The sequence below is a fragment of the Alligator mississippiensis genome, chromosome 2 (assembly GCF_030867095.1).
Source record: "Alligator mississippiensis isolate rAllMis1 chromosome 2, rAllMis1, whole genome shotgun sequence".
Lineage (NCBI taxonomy): Eukaryota > Metazoa > Chordata > Crocodylia > Alligatoridae > Alligator > Alligator mississippiensis.
In genome coordinates this window covers 160,635,747-160,659,938 of record NC_081825.1, presented here as the reverse complement: position 1 = coordinate 160,659,938, position 24,192 = coordinate 160,635,747, and the positions used below count along the sequence as shown (strand labels likewise).

At 46.7% G+C, this 24,192-nt stretch overlaps 1 protein-coding gene across 1 annotated transcript in view; it reads right to left on the bottom strand.

Moving 5' to 3' along the window:
• Positions 1 to 17,536, bottom strand: part of METAP1 (methionyl aminopeptidase 1) — a 42,431-nt gene extending 24,895 nt beyond the window's left edge. The window contains exons 1-2 of the mRNA XM_006274431.4: positions 17,383 to 17,536; positions 1,681 to 1,732 (exon numbers count right to left, since the gene is read on the bottom strand). Of these exons, the coding sequence (XP_006274493.2) occupies positions 1,681 to 1,732; positions 17,383 to 17,496 (166 nt within the window). The 5' untranslated portion in view covers positions 17,497 to 17,536. The remainder of the gene's footprint in view (positions 1 to 1,680; positions 1,733 to 17,382) is intronic.
• Positions 17,537 to 24,192: the final 6,656 nt, after the last annotated feature.

Here is a 24,192-nt window from a genome sequence, read left to right as displayed (position 1 = left end):
AGACACCCACACAATTCAAGAAATTACATAAATGGAAAAAAGGTGTCATGGATCATTAAGGCTGTGTTTACATTTCCAGCAATTTCTAGCAAACGTGAAAGCCATAGTGTAAAGAAGGTGCAGGTATTTTTGCTACTGTATAATTTACTAAAAACACTGAATTCTGGTTAAACTACAGCCTCTATTATTGATAGCACTAATACAGAAAAAAAACGTTAGAACTTGCCTATTTAGAAACATTGCTGAAGTGTGCAGCACTGCTGTATTCTAACTGGCTGATTAGAGCACTTTATCTCAATATAGCCACATAAAGGCATTTAAAAAAAAAATAAAAGAATTACCCTACCTTCCATTATCTCAGGCTTTAAGAATGTCAAAGGAATATTTTGCAATGTTCTTTTGGTCACAATTTATTATCCTTGTCCTCTATTTCCCTGTCCATAAACCTAGTCATTCAGCTCACAGCAATATTTCAGACAAATGGGAATAGCATGAGCAGAAAGAGATTTCCATGCCAACACCTCTAAAGTTATCACAGTAATGTGGGAGATCAGCAGCATCTCAGACATAAGGTACATATTGCCAGGTATTTCAGAAAAATTCAACACCAGTTACATACACATGCTTACTAGAGAAGAAAAAGCAGTATACATCATTGAGTAGAGGCACACCAATACATCGGTCCGATATCAGATCAGTACCAATATAAAGAAAATTGGCTGAATAGGAAGTCAGCCCGACAGAGACGATAAATGCCAGTGCATGTGCACAGCCGCAGCGCAGCACTCAGGCAGCAAAGAGCAAAGCACGGAAGCATGGAGAGCTGCCTCCAGCTGTGGCTTCCGCCTGTGTTTGCACTCTGGGAGGGCAGGCATGTGCCCCCAGATCTGTGCGGGGCAAGTGGGTTGGCTGCAGCTGCGGGCTAGAGCCAGGCTCCTCTCACTGGGTACTGGGCTCAGAGCGGGGGCTATAGAGGAGGCTGCAGCCACCCCAGATTTCGCCGTAGCTCCCTCCCAGTGTCACCACCATGTACCCGGCACAGCCCCTGCTCTTCCTGGCAGCTGGGGGAGGTGGGAGTTGAGTCAGAGCTGCACCAGGCACGCAGGGTGGCAGAAGCACTGGGAGGGAACTACAGTGAAATCTGGGGTGGCTGCAGCCCCCTCCGAGTCCAGCCCTCAGTGAAAACAGCATGGCTCCTGCCACCAGCTGCAGCACACTCACTCACCCCGCACAGATCCGGGGGCACCGCCCCCCCACCCCCAGGGTGCAGGCAGTGGCAGGAGCTGCCCCCAGACAACCCACACCTCCATCCCGCACCCCACCCCGTCCGGGTAGCACCTGCCCCTGCCCCCTCCCTCACCATGGAGGGGGTGGGAGATGATCTTCTTCCTCATGCCCCTTCCCTCCCCCCTCCCCTTCCATCACAATGGACTTACCAGCTGGAAGCAACTCTCCACACTATATCAGAAATCAGATCAGTATCAGCTGATATGCCTCCTTAAAACTCAGTATCGGCTCCAAAAATCACTATCGATGCACCCCTATCATTGAACTAGTCAAAGGATAGCCTTTATTCAACATTTTAAAGCCAGAGTGTGAGGGAAGAAATACATAATAAGGAGAAACAGCTGCACATATACAAATCTGAAACTATTTGAAGACTACATAGAGTTTACTTACTTGCTTTCTTGTGTAGTAGCTTGTGCGTGGCCCAGCTTCCCTTAAAACATTCCTGAACGTGTAAATAATATAAAAAGAGAGAAAAAAAAAAAATCAGTGTTGTCCAGGGGTTTAAAGAGGAAACTAAAGTAAGGACTCTATTATCCACTATGTTCAACAGATTTACAATCTAGGAGGAGAAATGGGAAGACAGACAGCTGCAACCAGTCACAATGGAGCAAGCTGATTTCAACTCATCACCTTACTATTGTCCTAATGTTACATTTTTCTGTAACAAAGAGCTAGAGTTGAAAGGACACTATGCTGTTAACAGAATCATGGCACCCAGAGAAAAAAAAGGCTCATTTTAATCTAATCTAGCGTAGTGGTTCTCAACCGTTTTAGACTCAAGGCCTCTACCCATAACTTTTCGAAATTTAGTGGCACCCCATTTAAAAACTAATTTATTTCCTACAGTGCTTACCTTTTGTACCCTGCTACACCCTTAAAAAGACCTTGGGGGAAGAAGAGGGCAAGGCAGGCAGCAATGGGCAGGGCAACCTTGACAGCATGGCAAGGGAAAGTGTAAAATGTTCAGCACTGGCAGAAGCCACTCAATGGGGCAGACTGGGAAGCTTGGGTTGGGCCATTAAAGCCCTGAAGGAGGCAGATGCCCCCATCGGAAGCAGAAGGGGTGATAGTGGCAGGGTGCAAATTAAGGAGGAGCTCAAGAGGAGCTGAGCCCCCCCATAAGAGATGAGAGCCCCCCTGTTTAAGATTTGAAAATCATAACGGGGGGGGGGGTGTCTCCAATCAGATTGCTCCATCACTTATCAATGAACTAGTTTAATTTATTTTGCAGATCCCCCACCACAAGAGTCAAAGTGTAATTCAAACTCTGGATAGTGGCCACTGGAGGCTCAAGCTAGTGCCAGATGAAGCTGGCAAGGAGCAAAACCCTGCTGTGCCATGCTCTTCCCACCATCTGCCCCCTCCCTGCCCCCAGTTTGTACCTGGGGGGGGCAGCAGGAAGGAAATATGGCCCCCAAGGTTATAGCCACTCTTCCAGCAATTTGTCAGTAACTGGAATCACCTTTCCCTCTGACCCTTCCCACCAGCTCAAAAGCCCAGCCTCACGTCTGCCTGCCCACCCGCAAGAGAGCATGCTGCTCAGAGCACAGCAGGCTGAGGCAGGCCTGGGGGTGTCTGGCCCATGGAAAAGTCACCGCACCCTTCAAAGGATCTCCCAGAACCCCAGGGGAGAATCACTGATCTAGTGCTACCCCATCCTGTAGCACACGTGCCACAAGCTTCATAGAGAGGCTCTGTATCTTGTGGCAGATGTGGGACGGGACAGGCAGCACAGCAGCAGACAGAGCAGGGAACAGAAAGCAAAGAAGCAAATCAGACAAGAGTTACAAGGAAGGAAGCAAAAAACAGAGCAGCAGCTCAGGCATGGGAAGACTGGCACTTGGGGAGGGGTGGCAGGGCTAATTTGTAGCATGCCTGCAAGGTTAGTCCCCTCTGCTCTAGTATACAAAAGAGGTTCTAATTAGGGGTGTGCAAAACACGCCCTATTTGATTCGGATTTGGCCCAAATCAGGGACAGAGATTCAATCTGTTGATTCGGATCACTGTCCCGATTCGATTCAGCTGAATCTGAATCTGACGATTCGATGCTGATTCAGCAAATTAACAAATTTGAACATGGACACAGCTTAAAAGTTTTTTCTACCTATCTTGAGGTAGCAGCATTGCTCATGACTACTGTGGTGCTGGGGCACATGGAGCATCCCACAGGTGTGTGGGGGGCCCTCCATGTGCTCGGTTGTGAACCCAGAAGTAGACCAGCAATCGGCCACAGGGGGACCTCAGGTGCCCCCCCAGACACAGGAGGCACCAGTCACCAAGCCTGGGGTGCACAGGGGGGCCCCCCCAGCACGCTCCCTGGTGGACCTGGTCCTGCTGCTGAGAGCGCTGGGGAATCCCCCGTGCTTCTGTGGGTCGCTACATGAGCTCCAGCACTGCAGACGCCACGAGCCCCGCTACCTAGAAGTATGTAAAAAAAACATATAAAGCTGTATCTACATCTGAATCACCGAATCTGCCCAAATCAATTTGGAGGGTTCCGAATCAATTCGGAAAGATTAAAGGGTCCTCTGATTCAATCTGGATTCGAAGATTTGGTCACCAAATGAAGCCAAATCAAATCAGGGACCAAAGCTTCACACAGCCCTAGTTCTAATCTGTACCCTACAAAGTTATTCACAATATAAAATAGGGATGTAAATATAGTTTTAAAAATTATCTGTTTAATCTCCTCCAGTTACATCAGTTAAACAGTTAACCTAGTTCAGTGACCTCCAGCAGGAATGGCCCTGGCCCCAGACCAGCCCAAGTCCCTTATACCTTCACCATGCACCCACCGCAGTGAGGGCCCCAGGCTACTGGGGGGCTGGCAGTGGGCATGGCTGAGCCACTAGGGGGCACTGCCCAGCTGCAGAGCCATGGCTTCCCTTCACCCCCATGGGAAGAGGCTGCAGACCTTTCCTCTGCTCAAATCCCGCCACCACAGGGAGGAAGAGAGGTGCCAGACCCCCTGCAGGTTTTTTTGTTTTTGTTTTTTTTAAGGAAGCTTTTTCATGTTCCAAGTCAAATCAGACAAATCAATTCCAAAACTGTAAGTTATTCAAGAACCAAATGTGGCACTACTACTGTACTGGTAAATATCCTCCACCCCACCTGGGGCTTCAGATGCTTCCAAATCCTTTGGCAGGGATCCTACCTGTAGGCCCAAGCCCAGAAGCTTGGGGTTCGGAAGCCCTCGAGTTTGACTTGCCCTTGGACATGTGGCTGCAGGAGCAAGCTAGGGAGGAGTCTCCCATTTCCATAAAGATGTTGTGTAGCCAAGATCCTCCCACTGGAAGGTGGCCAGTGGGAAGCTAACTATGAGGCTCTCATAGAGAGTCCTATCCACACGCAAACAAGGGTGCAAACCTCCATTACACAGTGCTAGAGGTGCATCAATACAATGGTCCCATATCGGATCAGCACCGATACAGGGAAAATTGACAGTATCAGTAATCAGCTTCTTTTGCATGCATGCGGCCAGGAGCATAGCCCGGCAGCTTGGAGAGCAGCATCAGCTGGTAAGTCTGGTGTGGAGGAAGAGGCGTTTGGGGGGGGGGGCCACAGATCAAGGCCCTCACAGTGAGGGAGGGAGTGGGGCAGGGCGTGGGGGCAGGCACCGCTCGGCCGGGTGAGGCGCAGGACGGCTCCTACCACTGCACACACCCCTGCCATCGGTATCGACCAAAAAAATCTCTATCGGTGCACCCCTGCACAGTGCCACTTTAACTGTATTACCTCAGTTGGGGTACTTCCCCTACCACCATTGTGGTCATGGTATTTCCCATGCCAGGCCCCCACAGGTGTCAGATGGGGCCTTCCCACCACAGCAGCAAGACTCCCAGCCTCACAGTGGTCTGCCCAAGCCCCTGCAGCAGTGGGGCCCAGGCAGGGCGACAGGCTCCCTGTACCTCCCGCTGCACTTGTGCCTGCTGCTGCAGCCCAGACCTGGAAGGCTCTTCCACGCTGCCAGGCCAGGACCTCCCCAGCTCCTCCAGAGGGAAAACGGGGTCCAGTCCCAGCAGGATGGACTCCACCAGGCACATTGTGTCCTTCCCCCTCCTGTCCATGGCACTGGGACCATGCGGGGCCTGAAGGGGGTTGAGCATGCAGCTGTCTTGGCCCAAGAAGGCTTTATGGCAACTAGAGCAGGCAGTGCTGGATCTGAAGGATCACTGCCAGCCCCTCGCACAGTGAGCGCAGCCTCAGGGGGTTCTTGAGGGGTGGCAGCACAGCAGCTCCAGCCTGGAAGACGGCTGTTGCAGCCCTAATGCTGCCCCCAGAATCCCTGCTGTGCCATCATGCCCCCCCCCCCCAAAGCAGCACAATCTAGGCACAGGAGATGTGCACAGCCCTGGCCCTAGCCCCTACCTGTGCGGGTGAGGGAAAGCCATAGCTCTGCAGCTGGGCAGTGCCCCATGGTGGGTGGCTCAGCTGCACCCGCCATCTCCCACCCCACCAGTAGCCTGGGGCCCGCACAGCACCAGGAGCACAGTTAAGACATAAGGGGGCCAGGGCTGTCCCTGCTAGAGGTTACTAAACAGTAAACAGTAAGCAGTAAAGGTATAAATATAATTGTTTTTTAACTATTTACATCCCTAGTATAGAAGCGTATGAAAACTATGCCTGAGAACATATACTGCCCCATAGTCCTATGGCCTGAAAAGCAGAAGGTTAAGTCACTTCCTCCACCTGCTCTGACCTGCCTGTTCTGGGAACACCTCTCTATACAGACAGTTAGACTGGTTTAACTGGCATGAATGCGTGTGTGTAAACTGAAAACTAAATGCTCATGTGCAAGTATAAGACAGAATGTAAATAGGAAATGGAAAAAAAACAAATGGAAAGACAGTGAAGTGAGCTTGAACAGCAAGTGGAGGCTGTGCATGGGAGAAGTCTGTGAATGGAAAGAACAGAGGGAGGAAAACGTAAGAACACTGAATGGAGAAGTTCACAGGAGGAAATAAGCAAGACGATGCATCAGTATTGAGTCAGGGAGCATCCAGCAATTGTTAGAAAGAAAAGAAAATGGATGAGACCAGAGTAGGGGGTAGAGATTTGGGGACAAACAATAAATTAAGAAGAAAAAAATAGAGTGAGGGAAATAGTAGCTTGGCTCAACAAGGTGTTGAAGAGGAACCCTAAAGGCAGTGGTCACTAATCCATGGCTCAGGTGACATTGCCCATGGGACCCCTCCAACACCACCTGTGGCCACAGGCAATTAGAAAGTTAAAACTGAAGTTGGCAAAGACAATGAAGCATGATGTTGTCTGTAGCATTACTTGCTTAGCACTGCTGCCCACAAGCCAGCATTGATTGGGTACCACTAATTTAAAGTGCTAATGAAGAAACTTCTTGTTCTCATAGATGAGACACTAAATATAACCAAAATGTCCCAATAAATTAAACAGCAATTCTCTGGAGGGGGATAATTTCACTAATTCATAGCAACAGCTGAAATTTCTGAGGAAGGAAGAAAAAAAAAGCAAATAGCAAACTATTTTCCTTTATAAGGAGAGTCTAGTGCTACTGCTGAATCATCATCAACTTAAACAACTGGACATATCCAGTGACCAACTCAAGTCCATGTATAAATGCACCAAACCCATCTGCTATAATACAGCTGAACAACATGCCTGTTGTACAAGTGTTATGCCCCAACCAATTGTAATAATGTAATCCTAGATATGCATCACCTTAAAGGCAAAACACCTTTTTCCCCCCATATCCATTTTTATATTTTAAAATGAACACAGACAATACAATTTATTTTTGAACAAGCAAATGAAAGTGTCATGGTTACAACTTAGCTTGATCCTTCAATATGCCCTCCTCTCAGAATTAAGTTTACAAGGCAGGAGCAAAACTACACAAGAGTAATAGTTGTGGCAAAAGTTATGTACAACTCAAACATTATGATGTACAAAGCCAAAAGTCATGTCTCCTGCAGCCAATAATGGATTTATCTTACTAGTCATGTTATTGTCACATGTCAATACTCTGTTCTTAAAAAAAAAAAAAAAAAATTAAAGACTAGGCCTGACTCAGGCCAGATATATAGGTTTCCTTTGCTTTATGCGGGTTCAGTATGTGCTAATTCACTCTTATGCAATGACCCTTTTTATACAAAAAATGTGTTACATTAAAAGCTCTATTATCTGATCCCCTGGGAATGGGGGATCCCAGACAACAAAATATGCCAGTTAATTGAGCGGCCTGGGCCACTGCTTCGCCCCCCGTGTCTGGGGCGTCCCTCCGCCCCTCCCAAGGCTTCGCTGCCCTGCGGTACAAGGAGATGGGCCCCACACAACCTGTTATGCCCCCAGGCCATGGGGGCTCAGCAGCGCAGGCTGCTGTGCCCCAGGCCATTTGGGCTCGGAGAAACCAGAAGTGCCACGGTGGACACTTCCGGTTTCACTTTATCTTACAAACCGGCATGCCAGTTAATTGAGCATGCCAGCTTGTAAGATGCCAGTTAACAGAACTTTTACTGTACATGCAAGGTAAATTCACTCTTATGTGATCAGTGTGATGGAAGCCCACAGTCAGCTACTCTGTGCAGTGTATTGTGGGAGTGACGCGCACCAAAATATAGTCTCCTGTGTGGATCTGTGCTCCTTGCTCGTTGTCTGCGACACGTGTTTCTGTAGTTGCTATCCCCATTATGACTTATAAGCATCCCGCTAGCTTATCTCCTACCCCTCTTCCTGGTCCATCAGTGAAGCCTTCACCACCCTCTCTTCACACCAACTAAATATTCACCAGCACCCTGTGTAAAGCGGGTTCCCTTTATGCAAATTCCAGTTATGTTCCATTTTTCAGGAATGTATGTGTACAGCATAAAGTGAAGGAAATCTGTACTGGGATCTGCAGGGCTAGAAACTGCTTGCCAGGATGGAAAGGGAATAAGAAAAGGGAAGAAATGAGCCCTTGCTCTAGAACAGGTCAGCAATATTCATCTCACAGAGCCACCGTAACCAGCCCAACAGAGCCTGGAAGCTTCAGCTGCATCGGGGCAGAGCAACTGGAAGCTGTGCCATTCTACAGCTGTGGGATGGGCAGAAGCAACAGCAAGGAAAAGCTGTGGAGAAAGTTGCTGGGTCTGAACACCAGCCCCAACACTTGGACCCAAGCCATGTTATTCTAGCTGGCAGTTCCAAAAAGTTGCTGGCTAATGCTCTAGAACAGTGGTTTTCAACCTGTGGTCTGCAGACCCCTGGAGGTCCACAGACTATGGCTAAGGGGTCCAAGAATGAGGACTATGATTAATCAAAAGTATATGAGTAACCAAACTTACAATTCAAAGGGGTCTCCATCGCCATTCAAAATTTTTTAGGGGTCCACAAACAAAAAAAGGTTGAAACCTACTGCACTAGAATTTAAGTCCCACAGACTAAAATTACCTTACAAACAGCTTGTGCTCTTTCTGTCCTAATCCTTTCCAGGGTGCAAATTTTGGTCCTGCAGTCTTGGCTTCCCTTTGCCGTTAGGCACCACTAATGCCTCTATTTCTACTGCCTTACCTAAGAAACAACCCACATTCCCTACAAAACAGTGACCCCACTGCTCATCAATCCCTCACCAATGCATACAAAGAAGCTGTTCTTTCCCTCTCTCTGGCCCTGTTAATTTTTCTGGATTAACCAATCTGATCAAAGCGCTCCAGTCTTTTACTGAGACTCTTCGTTTAACTTTCCTGTTCTTTTTTAACCACATTTAATGATTCATAGTTGTCATTATGGTATAAACAGATGCACATTCAGCTGGGTAAGTAGAGAAGACCTAGGAAAAATATAGGATGCATTTTAACATTAAATAGAAAAAACAAACCAAAACGGCACACGTCCAAAATAGTGAAGTAACTCTTGGTCACAATAATCTTTTATAACCATAACAGCAACAAAGGGGGAAAAAAGAAGAGATTTTAAGTTGATGGACTCCCTTCACAATTAACATAACATTTTTTGCTTCAAAGTACCTAGAAACCACTACAGCAATTAGGGGTGCAGCAATATATCAGTTGGCTATTGGATCAACACCAATAAAAGCAGAAACAACGTTAGCAGCTATGGGCTTTTTTTTTTTTAAAAAAAACCATAATCGCTGTAGCCAATAATTATGAGCACGTGCCCAGAGCACCCTGGCAAGCATAGTCCTGTCCCTGCACCCCACTGCTGGCCAGAGCCCACAGCTGACTACAGGCCCGGGTGAGCAGCAGGAGGGGAAGGAGGTACCGGGGAGCAGTCACAGGGTGTCATGCTCAGCAACTTCAGGACTGTTACTGGCACCTGCTGCTATTGCCGCTGCCATGGCAACGTCACATGTGCAGCAGGGGCCTGAGCACTGGGGCTGCATGTGAGCAAGGTAAGGCGCTGCATGAGGGACATTTCGCTTCACCGGGCACCAGGCGCTTTTGCAAAAAGCAGCTTCTCCCCAGCGGCCATGGAAGCTCAGCTGTGCAGGGCCCACCAGCGCTGAGGCGGCGATGTGATCTGGGGCTTCAAATATGCCCACTGTCTGCACAAGGGTCCACACTGCCGGGGATGGCAGCATGGGCTGTGCGAGGAGCAGGGCTGCAGGTAGGAGCCATGGGCAAGGGTGAGATGTGCATAGGAATAAATCACTGCCTTCCTCATGGAAGGCAGGCCGGGGGGGGATGTTTATAAATTTAAATCAAGCACACACAAAAAAAAGGTTTGTGTCACTAGTTCAAAATGCCTTGCACTATTACTAAACATCAGTTATCAGATCAGCATCAGCTGATATGGTTGATCATTGGCTATCGGTATCAGCCAAGAAAATCTTTATCAGTGCATCCCTAACAGCAATTCCATATTTAAACATGGTTCAACTTAATACTTCTTAGGAGCAATGCATTTAATTTCACTTGAACCCAAAAAGGTAACCAATGATAAAATCAATGTTAAAACTATAAGGTTATTTTCCTTGCAGGAAAACAGTTTCCATGAATCAATCCAAGTGGATTCTACCTTAGGGAGCCAGCCCAACATCTGCTTAGTGGAACGCTGACATTGCAATGTATTGTAGCAGAATCTGCTTCACAACTGAAAGCATTTTCTAGCACATGGATAGTACAATGGACAGTAAAAACAATGACTCCTATTGAACACTCCATTACAAACTTTTTATTGCTGCTTCACTGGAAAAGCTGTAAAACAAGTTTTACTATGTGGCCACTGACCAATTCAATAAGCAGTGGCTACCAAATGCGTATCATATTTGTATGGCCCCCCTTACTTCAGTACCTGAGAACATTGCATTCTCCTGCTATTTATCCTTACAACACCCCAGTGAGGCAAGGAAGCACTATTTGCTCCATTTTACAAGTGAAAAATGGAGAGATTTTCTCATGGTGCAAATAAAACACAGTTTATTATTAAAAAAAACAAAACAGAATTTGTTATCCCAGCAAATGAGACTACTGACTAATTAACATGTTTAAACTTTGATCCTACAAATCACCAGCACAAACCACCACTAAATCTATAGGAACAACTTAACTCCTCAGGGAGAAGTTACTTGGCACCAGAGTCCTACTAGAAGACTTGGCAAACACTTTTATCAGGGGTTATGCAACTCTTTAATTGGAGACCTCAGACATCCCAGACCAGGTGGGAAGACCAAGGCAAGTACAATGTAAATTACTCTGAGATCAATAATATAAGCAGCACATTTTTGCCTATTCAAATCTGAAAGGCAGCATGACTAAGACTTGTCTGCCATATATGACTGCATAACTTTTAGAATGAATTCATGCGTAAAGGTAGGAACTTGCCAATGACAAGGGAAAGAAAGTGTCTATTTAATGCTGTTATGCAGCTTTACTGCATGATAGTTAGCAACCCTATTTTTAAAGCTGATAATAATCTTAACAAATGTCTTCTAGGAGTGGTCATTCTCTTGGACTAATCTGAAAGTTATGGAGTTTTTGTTTAGCTGGGGGAGTTAATTTTTTTTCCATCTTGTATTATGCAATCATCAAACCAAACATTTTCCAACTAAGACCGAACATTTAAAAACACCCCCAAACCAAAGCTTAGTCTTAAACATTCATATTTGTAAATAAAGAAATCTCATAAAGACTATAAGGTTTCAAAACTTTTAGTTTTGAGATAAAATTCTGAGCTTTTCTTAACAACTGAATTATAGTACATGGGACTGGAGGCACTTGTGCCCAGTTCCTTGCAAACGCATGGAAAGATGAAAGCGCTCTTTTGAGAATGGTAAACTGGTATGAAGGACTACATCAATTGGCAGGGAAATTTCAGCTACACTCTTCTCACAACTGGGGATTTGTGGGATCAGGTCCTACAAAAAGTACCCAAGTAAGGGCAAGAAGTAGAGTTCTACAATTATCCTTTAATTTTTCCCAAGTATTTACTACCTAGCTGTTAATTAGATCAAAATGGATGCACATGAGAAGACATCTGATCACTATTCTTAGTTTGTTTTATTAATTTCCGGGCCTGATCCTGCTCTAACACAGAACAGCCTCTGTACCCTTTCAGGTCTGGCCCTTAGCTCAAACTCTGAGGGAGAGATTGTGTCTAACTCTGTAACTCCCCATGTGGGTTCACTAAGCTAGGCAACAGGGCTATGCAAAGCTTCAGTCGCTGATTCGATTCAACAGAGATTCAGCCCGATTCGGTGGCTGAATCTCTGAATCCAAATCGAATCAGAACCCTCCAAATTGATTTGGAGAGATTTGGAAAGATTCAGAGATTTGGACATAGACACAGCTTTAAATGTTTTTTCTACATACCTCAAGGTACCAGACAGCCTGTGAATGCTGCGATGCTGGGGCGCATGGAGTGTCCCACAGAAGCACAGGGGGCTCCCCAGTGCGCTCAGCAGCAGACACGGAAGTAGACCAGAAGCACTTCCAGTCCACTTCCAAGTCCACCACAGAATGTACGGGGGACCCTCACAGCTCGGCAACTGGTGCTTCCTGTGTCTAGGTGGACACCTGGGGTCCCCCCCCCCCCACAGCCAACTGCCAAGGCGGGGGGGCGCAGCAGGCCCCCCAAGTATGCTCCCTGGCAGACCCAGAAGTGGACCAGAAGTACTTCCGGTCCAGTTCCGGGTTCACCACCCAGCATGTGGGGGCCCCCTGCCTGCACTCCTCTGGGACACTCCATCCATCCTACCATTGCAGCCTTCATGAGCCGCACTGGTACCTCGAGGTATATAGAAAAAACATTTAAAGCTGTGTCTGTCTGAATCGCTGATTCTCCAAATCAGCATTGAATCTTCAGATTCAGCTGAATAGAATCAGGGACAGTGATCCAAATCAAGGAATCGAATCACTGTCCCTGATCTGGGCTGAATCTGAATCAAAGAGGGCCCGTTTCACACACCCCTACTAGGCAGGTGATTCTTAGTATGAATACATTCAAAAATGTCATAGTGAGCAAAGACAAGTGCAATCTTTCAAATTTGCACAGCCATTTGAGTATCAAACAGTAACTGGATGTTCTCTTGAAATAATCTGTTTCTCTTACAAAGAGGAATGACTGCAACACCTTTTTTGCTTCAACAATAAACAGTCATTTATTCAGTGCCACCGATATTTATGGTGCTTTCTGCATAGTAAAGAAAGGCAGGTCTCTTGTCTTAAGAAGCTTACAATCTAAAGCTCGACTGGGCTTGCAAATGGATCTCATTGTACAGAATCAAGTAAATACATCATTTTTCATTTCTAACAGAAGGGCTCCATGCATTTGAAGGAGAGGACAAGTACAGAATCAGCACAGGAGGATAAACCCAAATGCAGTCCAGTGCTTATGTTCTAAGGAAACTGGCACTTTGATAAAATATACAGAATATGGGGGAAGAGGAAAGAGGAGGAGGGAAAAGGATGAAATGGGCCTCTTGTTAGTTCCTGTATATTTTTTAATATTATTTAACTTAAGAGACGGTCCAGAATAAGGGCAAGAAGTAGAGGTCTACCATTATCCTCTCATTTCTCCTAAACACGTACTATCCAGCTGTTCATAAGTCAAGTAATATACAGTCATATACACTGTTCCATATATTAGATATTTTTATATGCAGTGTACACATGGGTGTGTATCCATATAGGAAGGAAGGTTTCAGATGCCTGAATTCATCCTGAGTGTTGAAACAGCATGCTCAAGGTAAGCTGCTGAGCTTCTACATTACTTCTACCTGCCTTCCAAGATACAGTGAGATGCAGTAATTTGATCACAAGCTGACAAATGTATGCATCATTGTGGCATATGCTCTGCCTCTGAGAGGATGAGTGTAGGTTTCCTAAACTGGAGGTGGAAGAAGTTATTTGGTACCAAGTGCACTTTATTAGCTAAGCTAAATGAAGTCATACAGGACGCCCAGGATTCACATCACATAGAGTAAGATTCAAGATTTCTCCAGTGAAGGATGTTCTCTGTTAGTCAATCTCAGACTGAAGACAGAAGCAACCACAGAGGCTCCTAGCAAACTTTTGAGTACACATCTCAGTACTCCAACCCCAATCAACCCTTACTGTATTTCCTTGCCAGTTCCAGACCCTGATACTAATCTTCAAAGTCATGGATGGGACTGGACGAGTTACATCAGTCACATCTCCATGCTTCTCACAGCCAACTGTACTCATGTCAGACATGCCCAGCTCAAAGTGCAGAAGACCAAGAAACTAAAACGTTTTGGTTGCCAAACTTAAGACCATGGAATGAAAGTTCAAAGGTCAAATTACCTTCATGGTAGCCATTTTTAAGGGCACACCACTGAGCTGTCGTCTTTTTGAGAACAGAGGAAGGAAAAAAATTACAAGCACCCTTTATTAAAAGGAGGAATGAAGGTGCAGAAGTCCACATGAGACTTGGTTCTCCAGATATCATTTAATTAGAAACTGCAATTTAATACTATGACTATGGGCACCCACAGAAAACACTAGGACAAATTAAATTGTATCCCCTTATTATTCTACATTTAGTTTTCCAGCCTAAATGGTACATAATCTTAGCTTCTTGCTTAAATTATTTGTGCTGTTTATATTTTATGCACTTGTTGAAATAATTTGTAATTTCATAAAATCATATGTAGGTTCCTGTATCAAGAAACATGGAATGCCAAGGGTACATACTAACATCCAGGATTGAGAGTAATGAAATGCATACATTCAATATTTCTCTTTAATGTGTTTTCTTTTAAATCTAAGGGCATAGACACACAAAGTTACCACAAAGAGGAGGGTGAGGCTTTACCATACATCAGCCACTCTATGATTTCGCTCTCTGTAGCTTACCCCTATTTCAATGAGAAGCACACACTCAGGCAGCACCTGGCATCCAGTAAATAAAGCCTTACCCTCACCTACTTTTCAGTAACTTGTTTGGCGTGATTGAGATAAATGGGGGAAACTTCACAGTTTCATTTTTGTCTGCAGACATCAAATGACAAAACTCTAGTGATTTACCTTTTGAATGTTACCTCCATATAAAGATGGCTAAAGGCATGAAGGTAACATTCAAAAGGTAAATCACTAGAGTTTTGTCATCTGGGTCTGCAGACAGAAATGAAACAACGGTGTGAAGTTCTTTTCATTCATCTCAAAGAGGTGACAACTTCGAAGCAGTTTCAGAAACGAACAAAGTTAGCATTTCCATTACTGACTTTCAGCCAGTTCATATATCTAGTATGTCTGTCCTGAGCATGCAAATGGAACACTGAAATAATTACCAAATGTTTTATTTGTTCATAATGTAGATGTTTGCAGACATTCAGTGAAAAGGGTAAGAAAAATATTTGCAATACTGTCAACAAAAAAACTGTTGCAAGTTTTGGTAAATCTTGCAGTCTAACTTTTAGTATAACCTAGCTTTCCTATGAAGCATTTTACTTATACACTTCAAAGCATCTTACAAATGAAGTAGTTACCACTATCCCTGTTTTACATATCATAAAGTTGAGGCGCAGAAAGAATAAGCAGGTTTCCCAGTGACAAAGCTGAAAACAAAAAAGAAGTCTCCCAGCCCAGTGCTCTATCTATTAAGCCACTCTGTTGAATAACCATTTTGAATAACTTCCTTGCAACTTACAACCAGACACCAGTAATCCAATACAAGATTTCCAAGTATAATAGATAAGAATCCTCCTACCCTAGTCTGAAGATCTAGAAAAGAAAAGAAACCTTGCAGGTATTACCAGAATTTCCCCAAAGACATATGTAGTGGATGCTTATAAAATAACCTGCATACATGGGAAGTTTCTCTGTAACCCCAAGCAGCTAATGGTTGGTTTATGTTCAGAAACAGAACTTCTATATGTAAGGCACATGAATCTCATGTAACTGAATGTTTTTGCTGTCCTCATGTTTACTTTTTTTTCCCCAATCTGCTGAATTTACCTTGAAATATTCTTTCAACATTTAATTCCAACAGTTAATTATGCATCAAATAAGCATTTCCTCACTTGTTTAAATGGGCATTCAACAAACAGAGGGCTTCTGCAATTAGACAGTGTATTTTATTGTGCACTTTACATTTTTCAAACCAGAACAGGGGAGAGAGGTTTCTAAACCAGAGCTAAGCACATTTTAGTTCTGGTAGTAAGACAGTATACCCAAGGCCTACAGATACTGCTTAAATCAGTGGTCCCCAAACTTTGATGGATCACAGTCAACAATACTAAGTAATATGCATCAAATTTTGCTCCCCTTTAAGCCAATATCCCTATGGCCACAAGCAATGCTGCACGTGAAAGACAGATTAAGGGCCACTACTTTAAACGCTCTCTACTGGCTTATAGGCAAGAAACACTCAAACTTTAGTTAAATTAGTAAAATATTTGGATATTATACATTAGGGGATTTAAAAAAAAAAGAGCCAACAATATTCCAAGAACTCTTATTTGATAAGTACAACTAACAAAACAGATGAGTTTTATTTTCAAAGCAACAAGTCTACTTTGTGCATCCCAGAGACAGAAAGGCATTTAAAACAATTTAATCTCTGTGTGCCACTTTCAACCATCAGCAATATATTAAGAGAGGACTATAAAGCTGAGACATGTAGAATACTGTATATTACATTACAGTTGGCCTGTCTGCATGAAGGTGGAACACTGCAGACCTGTAAGAGGCACAGGCACATCCCACAGACCAGCGGTTCTCAACTCTTTTTAGACTTGAAGCACTCCTTGGAAGATGTCAGCTCTTAATTTTCACCTGTTTTTTTCCTTTGACTACAGAAAAATAATAGAGGAATTCTTCTGTTTCAAAGAGCTCCAAAAGGCACGGCAGGTCAAGATGTTTTTAAACACTATGGATTCCTATTTAAAATCTCTAGGCTTATCTTGTGAATTGCATGGAGATGTTACCACACCTCAAAGTGCTATGGTTGCTTGGCATTACACAGCGCCCTTGAAAGGTGCTGTGGCATCCTGGTGGGGAAAAAAAAGTCACAGCTCCAGGTACTGGGAGCATCTGTAAGGCATGAATTAGAGTGACTTCCTCAGTGAAACCTGCAGGCAGGAGACAAGGGGGGGGGAACCTTACAGACTAACTCAGAGGGTCTCCAGCTTTGGTAAGCAACAGCTCCTGCCGCAGGTCTCCATATCCAGCCCTGTCAAAAATAAAAACCACTCCCTCCCTCTGCAAGGGCCTCCTGCTGCCCCTATCTCCCAATACACCCAGCCAGGGCAAGTCAGGCTGCAGAACTTGGGAGTCAGTCAGCGCTGTGGGGGTGCAGCAGACACCACTGCCTCGGGCACCGGGTGCCACAGCCTCCTGGAAGACCCCAGGAGGGCGCACACGTGGTGCCCAAAATGAAGGGAGGCCGGTAGTCCTGCTCTTGCCCAGGTCTCCTCAAACCTGTTCTGCCACGTTTCTGCGGGCCAAGCCCAGGTGAAAAGAGAGGGCCGGCGCTCCCGGGGGCCCGCCGCGCTAGTGGGCCGCGGGTGCGAGTCCATGCAGCCCGAGACGGCCCAGCCCGGCCGCAGGGGCCCCGCGCCCCACGTGCTGCTCGGGCCGGCTCGGCCTCGGCCCCGGCGGGGAGAGGAGGGGACCCAGGCCCGGCCTCCACCAGGATGCGGCCGCCGCGGGGCGGGCTCACCTGAGAGCAGAAGTAGGAGCCCTGGATGCCCAGCTTGAGGCAGGTGGGGCACTGCAGCTTGGCCTCGCTGCCGCAGCCCGCCGTCTCGCAAGCGCGCGGCTCCACGGCCGCCATGCTGCTGCTGCCGCTGCCGCCGCCGCCGCCGGCCGCGGGAAGGGGAGGGGAGGAGAGGGGGAGGAGCCGGCCCAGCGCGGCCGCGGCCTCAGGCTGCCAGGGAGAGAAGGGTGGGGCGGGGCGGGGGCGCCTGAGGCCGGGCCGCCGCCTGCTTGGACGGGGGGTGCGTGGGTGGAGGGGTGTATGTGTATATATGGGCATATATGTGTATCCGTGTATGTGTGTGTATGATGCATGTATGTATGGGCATATGTGTGTATGCATGTATGTGTGTGTATGTGTGCATATATACATATATATATGCATGGGCATATATGCGTATGCTTGTATGTGTATATACATGTACATAGATGCATATGTGTGTGTGTGTCTGTGTGTATATGTTAAGTGTGTTTCTATAACCAGACAAATGAACATAGAAATATAATAAAACATAAATAAAAACTAGTGAGCTAACCATCAGGTTCGAAACATGCCTACACTTTCTGGAAAGGCTCCAAAGCAAAGCCAATCCTATGTAATTCATCTTTCCCTCCTTCCTCATGCATACGCTGGGTGCAAGTACACTTTATTGTGGAGTTGACTAATTAGCTGTATGCTAAGGCATCACCATCTACACAAAATTAGGGCACAGTAAATTAATTAGCTCCACCATGCAATAGCATGGTCCAGGACAGTACTATCTTACGGTGGAGTCTTTTACTGCACAGAAACACACATGAACAATGCCTGGCCTGCAGCACTTTAAGCTGGGGCAGAGCAGCCCCGGGGCTAGCAGCAGGCTTGGGCAGGAGCCAGGGAGGGCAGTTATCCGGCTCTGCAGGTTTACACTCTTGTGCCCCACCCAGCCCCTCCACTGCCCCACACTACCACCTAGGGCCCAGGGCTGACCCCCCAAAGCCTGCTGCCATCTGGGGGCTGCTCCACCCCAGCTCATCCTGCTGCAGTCCCAGGCGCGCATGCAGACACTGGGCCCTGGAGTAGCTGACTGCAGCGCAAACTGCACTGGAGATTATCACGTCGCCTTAACAGCACATGTAGATACACCTACTGAGTAGCATACCATTCAAATGAAAGCTTAAAAAATGCTTCCATGGTTCCTCTGCTTTACCTGTGGGAGGTTCGGGTGTTAGGTCTGTGTTGTGTCAGGGTTCACAAATAGTCTTATATAGAGTTTAGATGATTGATTGTGTAGAGCAGTTTGGATAGGGATGACCTGGCTCAGCCAGGGGGTCAGGCAGGCTGACCTCTGGAGGTCCCTTCCAGCCCTGCTTCTCTATGATTCAGTTCTGTGTGTTGTTTGCTGTGTAGGGTCCAAAATACATGGGGACTCAAGGGAGCTGAGCCCCCCAGAAGAGACAAGAGCCCTCCATAAGCCCCCCCCCCATAAGAGATGAGAGCCCCCTGGCCTGCCCCTCTTTCTAAGCAGCTCAGGTCATGGTGGTGGTGGCTTCTTCCAGCTTCTGGCTGCCACCACCACAGACCGCCCCCCAACGGTCAAAGTATAATTCGAACCCTGGTGCTGTGCGTTATGATCACATAGTGAAGAACAACAATAAACCCCTCTATTTTATATTTTCGGTTCACTTTTATAAACCGAGGTTGACTAAAGTGTCTGGTAGTTAGACAATGAAGTGGGCTGTTATGAAGAGTTCTAGGCTGCGATTCCAGCTCTGCTGCATGTACTGTGTGAAGTGAAGCCAATTCACTACCCTGGCATCATCTTCAGTAGCAGATTTGTGCAGGGGGAAGGGGATGCATTGGTGCACTGGCACCCCTCTTTGATTCCAGGTCCACCCAATCTTTAAAACCAACTGCCTAGTAGAGGCAGCAACATTTCTAGTCAAGCAGCAGTGAGGGAGTCAATTAACTTTGTAGCTACAGACCTACAGAATTTGCAACTGTGCAATTTTCACAGAAACCATGAATTCAGGCAGGCTCTGCAAAAAACAGCAGGTTCCACAATTTTGGCTGGCTCGCTGTAAAAAAACCCAAAAAAACTTACTAGCAAATAGAGAGTCTTGGAGCACAGGTAGGGGGGCAGGGTTCAAATTACACTCGAACTTTTTGGGGGGCTGCGGCAGTGGCTGCCAGAAAGAGCCTCCACCACTGTCGCCTGAGTGACTTAGAAAGGCACGGAGCGGGCTGGGGGCTCTCATCTCTTATGGGGGGCTCAGCCCCCCCATATTTTGAATCCTGGGTGGCCTGCTCACAGTAGCTGCCTGCAGCCTCCATGCCTCCTGCTGCAAGCAGCCCCACCCCGCCCTCCCTCCCCCCTGCCCCTTCTTCCCTCCACCTTCCCTGTTCCCCACTTCCCCTCCCTTCCCCATCTTCTAAGACTCTCTGCTTGCTGGTGAGTTTTTTTTTGTGCAGTGCACCAGCCAAAATCACAGAGTTCACCATCTGGAGATGGCACGAAACTGTGGCTTAATTACCTTAATAATTATTAATCAGAATAATTATGCCAGGGTTTTGGGCCACGTGGCAATCTGTGGAGAGGGGTGGGACTTCCAGGGACCCTCAGCCAGTCAAAGGCGTGGTGGCGGGGAACGCAGTTGCTGTGCTCAGCCTGTGAAAATGGCAGCCGGCCCCAGAATCTGTCTGTGAAATGACCCAGCCGCCTCCTTGAGTTCCATAGACCCTTATTCATGGCTCATTATAATCTAGCATATTAGTAAAGCTTCTAGTTTCTTTTTTTGTTGTGTTATATGTGATGATGCATCTCACCATGTGCACCCCCTTTTCCAAATCTTAGATCCAGCCATGCTACATATGTACATATAGCAGGCTTAACTTTCAGAGCTTGGGTTGAACCTCAGGCTTGAGATCCTGCTGTTTTGATTGGTGGAGCCCATCCACCAATCAGGAGGCAGTAAGAGAAATAACATCACGCCCCTTTCCTGAGGGGAGGGGGAGAAGAGCTCCTTCGGACCTGATTGAAGACTGCAAACTGTCAGGGCTGGAAGATTTCAGGGGCAGAGTCCTGGAGCGTATAAAAGGAGCTGCGTGCCCAGCAGGAGGGGCAGATGTGTCGGGACAGAGGAGAGAAGAGCAGGGCTTAGAAGAGCTAAAGAGAGCTGCTCAGCAGGGCAAAGCACTAGCCCAGGAAGAGTTCCTGAAGACTTCTATCAGCGGGCAGCATAGCACTGCTCCAGCGGTTAGGCTTTTGGCACACAGCACAGCACACAGTGTCCAGATCCTGGGAGCTGCGAAAGGCAGCTTGGGCCTGCAACCTCTAGCAGGTGGCCAGAGACGTGGTGCACAGTCCGGTGCATGGAGAAGGATCTTTGGAGCCCCCTGTTGTGGCTCAGGCCTTCAACCCCCGGAACTAGGCTGGGAGCTCGGTGCAGGAGGTGGTGTATGGAGGGTGAGAGACCCTGGGAGCTGCTTGAGGTGGCTCGGGTCTATAGCTGCTGACACAGGACAGCAGCTCAGTGCAGACGACACTGCCCAGAGGGTCCGGGAACAGACCGAATCTCAGTGCTGCACAAGGCTGTCCAGGCGTCCAACGCCTAGAACAAGGCAAAGCGCTCACTATACACAGTGGTGCATGTGGCCCAAAGCCAGGACAGCGGCAGCAGAGTCAGGCGGCAGGAAAACCCGGAGGGGAACAGAGCTTGACCTGGAGAACAAGAGGCAACCCTCCAGGACTGTGGATTAGTAAGTTACCCTGGAGAGAGGGTCCTCACAGGAGAGGGACCCCCCCAAGGGTTGCAATGGGGCACCACATGGGCTGCTCCTGGGTGATAGCGGGGAAGCTTAGGAGTCGTTGGGGTCTTCCTTTCCTTTTTTCCCCCCCCACCTTCTTTCCTATAATGGTACCTTGGGAGTGGGGCCCCTGCCTTGGAGGGAACCCAGGTAGTCTAAGGACTGCTGATTATATTTGTGAACTATGCCCTACAGTTTATGTGAATAATTTGAAGTAATAGTTTGTATATGAATAAAGTTATAAGGTTGCCTGATCAATATCTTTTGGTCTGGTTTGTTCTATTGTTCATCTGTGTTTTAAATGATAACTGGGTGGGTGTGTGTATATATATATATATATATAAAATCTATGTCCTTATCCTTTAATGGTTTTGTTGTAATAATAAATCTGTACATAGTTTCATAGATTGTAGAATCGGAAGGGACCACAATGAATCATCGTGTCTGACCCCCTGCCCCTGGCAGGAAAGAGGACCGAGGTCAGATGACCCCAGCCAGGTGACTATCTAGCCTCCTCTTGAAGACCTCCAAGCTAGGTGATAGCACCACCTCTCTTGGAAGCCCATTCCAGATCCTGGCCATCCTTACTGTGAAAAATTTCTTCCTAATATCTGACCTAAATCCACTCTCAACTAGTTTATACCCATTATTCCTAGTCACTCCCTGGGGTGCCTTAGTAAACAGTGCTTCCCCTATTCCCCGTTGATCTCCCCTAATACATTTATAGGTGGCCACAAGATCTCCCCTCAGCCGTCTCTTGTGAAGGCTGAAGAGATTCAGCTCTCTCAACCTCCCCCCATAGGGTCTATCACGAAGGCCACTAATCATGCGAGTGGCCCTCCTCTGGACCTTCTCCAGATTCCCCGCGTCCCTCTTGAAGTGCGGCACCCAAAACTGGACACAATACTCCAACTGCGGCCTGACCAGTGCTGCATAGAGGGGGAGCATCACCTCCTTTGTTCTATTAGTCATTCACCTGCTAATGCACGACAAGGTGCGATTGGCCTTGTTGATGACCTCGTTACACTGCCAGCTCATGTTCATCTTGGAGTCAATTATGACTCCAAGATCCCTTTCTGCCTCTGAGCTGCTGAGAAGGACACTCCCCAACCTATAGGTGTGCTGGGGGTTCCTCCTTCCCAGATGGAGTACCTTACATTTATCTTTATTAAATTGCATCCCATTTTTCTCTGCCCATTGATCCAACCAGTTAAGTAATTGATTGACTAGACCTGACTCTATAGGGGACAGAGGTGGCCACTGGGCTGTTGTGTTCCTCTATAGCACACTGCCCTGCCAATAATTCCCTCAATTGGAGAGGGAAGTACAAACCTGTGTACACCCAGGCTACATAAACTGACATGGGTGGATGTAAAATTTGAAAAGAGGTGTGCACATGGTGAGGTGCATCATCACATATAAAACAACTCATATTTTTATCCTGTTAAAAGTAAACTAGGTGCTTTACTAATATACTAGGGGCATAGGGCTGGATTATTCAGTTTAAGACTGAAACAAAAACAAATATAACTTCATTGGGGTAAGTTAAAAACAATCTGCAAGGGCTTTTTAAGATAGCCCTTACAATATGCCTATAGAAAAAACAAAAACATAAAAGAAAAAAACCCCCAAGGTTATAGAGCTTCAACAGGGTTTGTTTTCTAAATTTGGCCTTGAGAATTTTATAGGATAAGTTAAATGAATCAAGCCTCCCGGGTTTCCATTCACTGCCATTACCCATTATCTGGTGGCATTAGCTTTCATAAGACCAGTTCCCTGACCTTCACTAGGGCCTTCCTAAGCAGAGCTCTTTTTCTCTGTCCTGATTTCATGTCACTTGCTAGCTGGCTGCCCTCCTCTCTCACAGACAGACACACAAAGACAAATACGAATCAGAAACTTTATAGTCCATTCATGCTCCCTGATTTATGTTACTGCTCCATTCCTCCTCCGCTCCCAGTTTCTCTAAAGTGATGCAGGAGGTGGGAGTGACAGAAATTAGCCATGCAAAGGGCAAAGGAGAGGTCACCCATGTATAAAGGGTCAGTAAGCTGCTGCATAAAAAGCTAGTGTAGCTGGCAGCTGGATATGGAGGAAGAAGCCACAGTGAATATGACAGTACTTAATCAAGAGATCTCCTTAGACATTCCTGCCCTACGCAAGTATAGATTGCTATTCTGGGGGTTGGGCAATTACACTACCTCACTAAAGCTGTAATAGGGTGTAATCGCTAGCTTCTATTTGGGTTAAATGAAGGAACAATTAAATGACCCTTGTTTAGTGATCACTGAAACAATTAAAACTACCACCCAAGGACCAGCCTCCATGCAAGCTGGAGCAGTGGCCAGGCCATGTAGTCCAAGGGATTTACTGGGAATCTGATAACAAATACAGGGGAATGAGAACAATTTGATTACACCTTTGTGTCTGTAAGGTTGGAATGTTGTTATAACCATGATAGTCTAGGAAACGTAAAAAAAGCTAGGGTGTGTCATGACCCAAAGGTCTGATTTTTTTTGTGTGTGCTTCGGCACTAAGAATTATCCCCATGGGTTTGCAACTTCATTGCACGAAGGAGTTCTGCTGCGCAGAGAACCCGCGTGCAAAGGAGTGTTCCCGCCACTTTGCAGCGATCTTTGCAGTGTGCATTTCCTTTGCAACACAGAAATGCACGGTGCAAAGATTTCCCGCTCATCGTATGCAAATTTGTGCCCTGCAATTGGCTAGTGCTAAATTATTCACACGTGGCGGCTAGCGATTGGCCTGCTAGCCGTATAAGAGGCTTGAGCAGTTTCCGCCCAAGCCGAAGAGGACTCCGCATCCATCTCATGGGGATTCTGGGTGTGCGCGGCAGGGTAATAGAAACCCTGTGTGTCGCTCAGAGGAGTTTGGCGGCATGATCCACCGCCCACCTCTTCCCGTCTTCAAACGGAGCCTACTATAAGACGTAATGACGAGTTTTATGCGCGCTTGTCCTGGACATCCGGA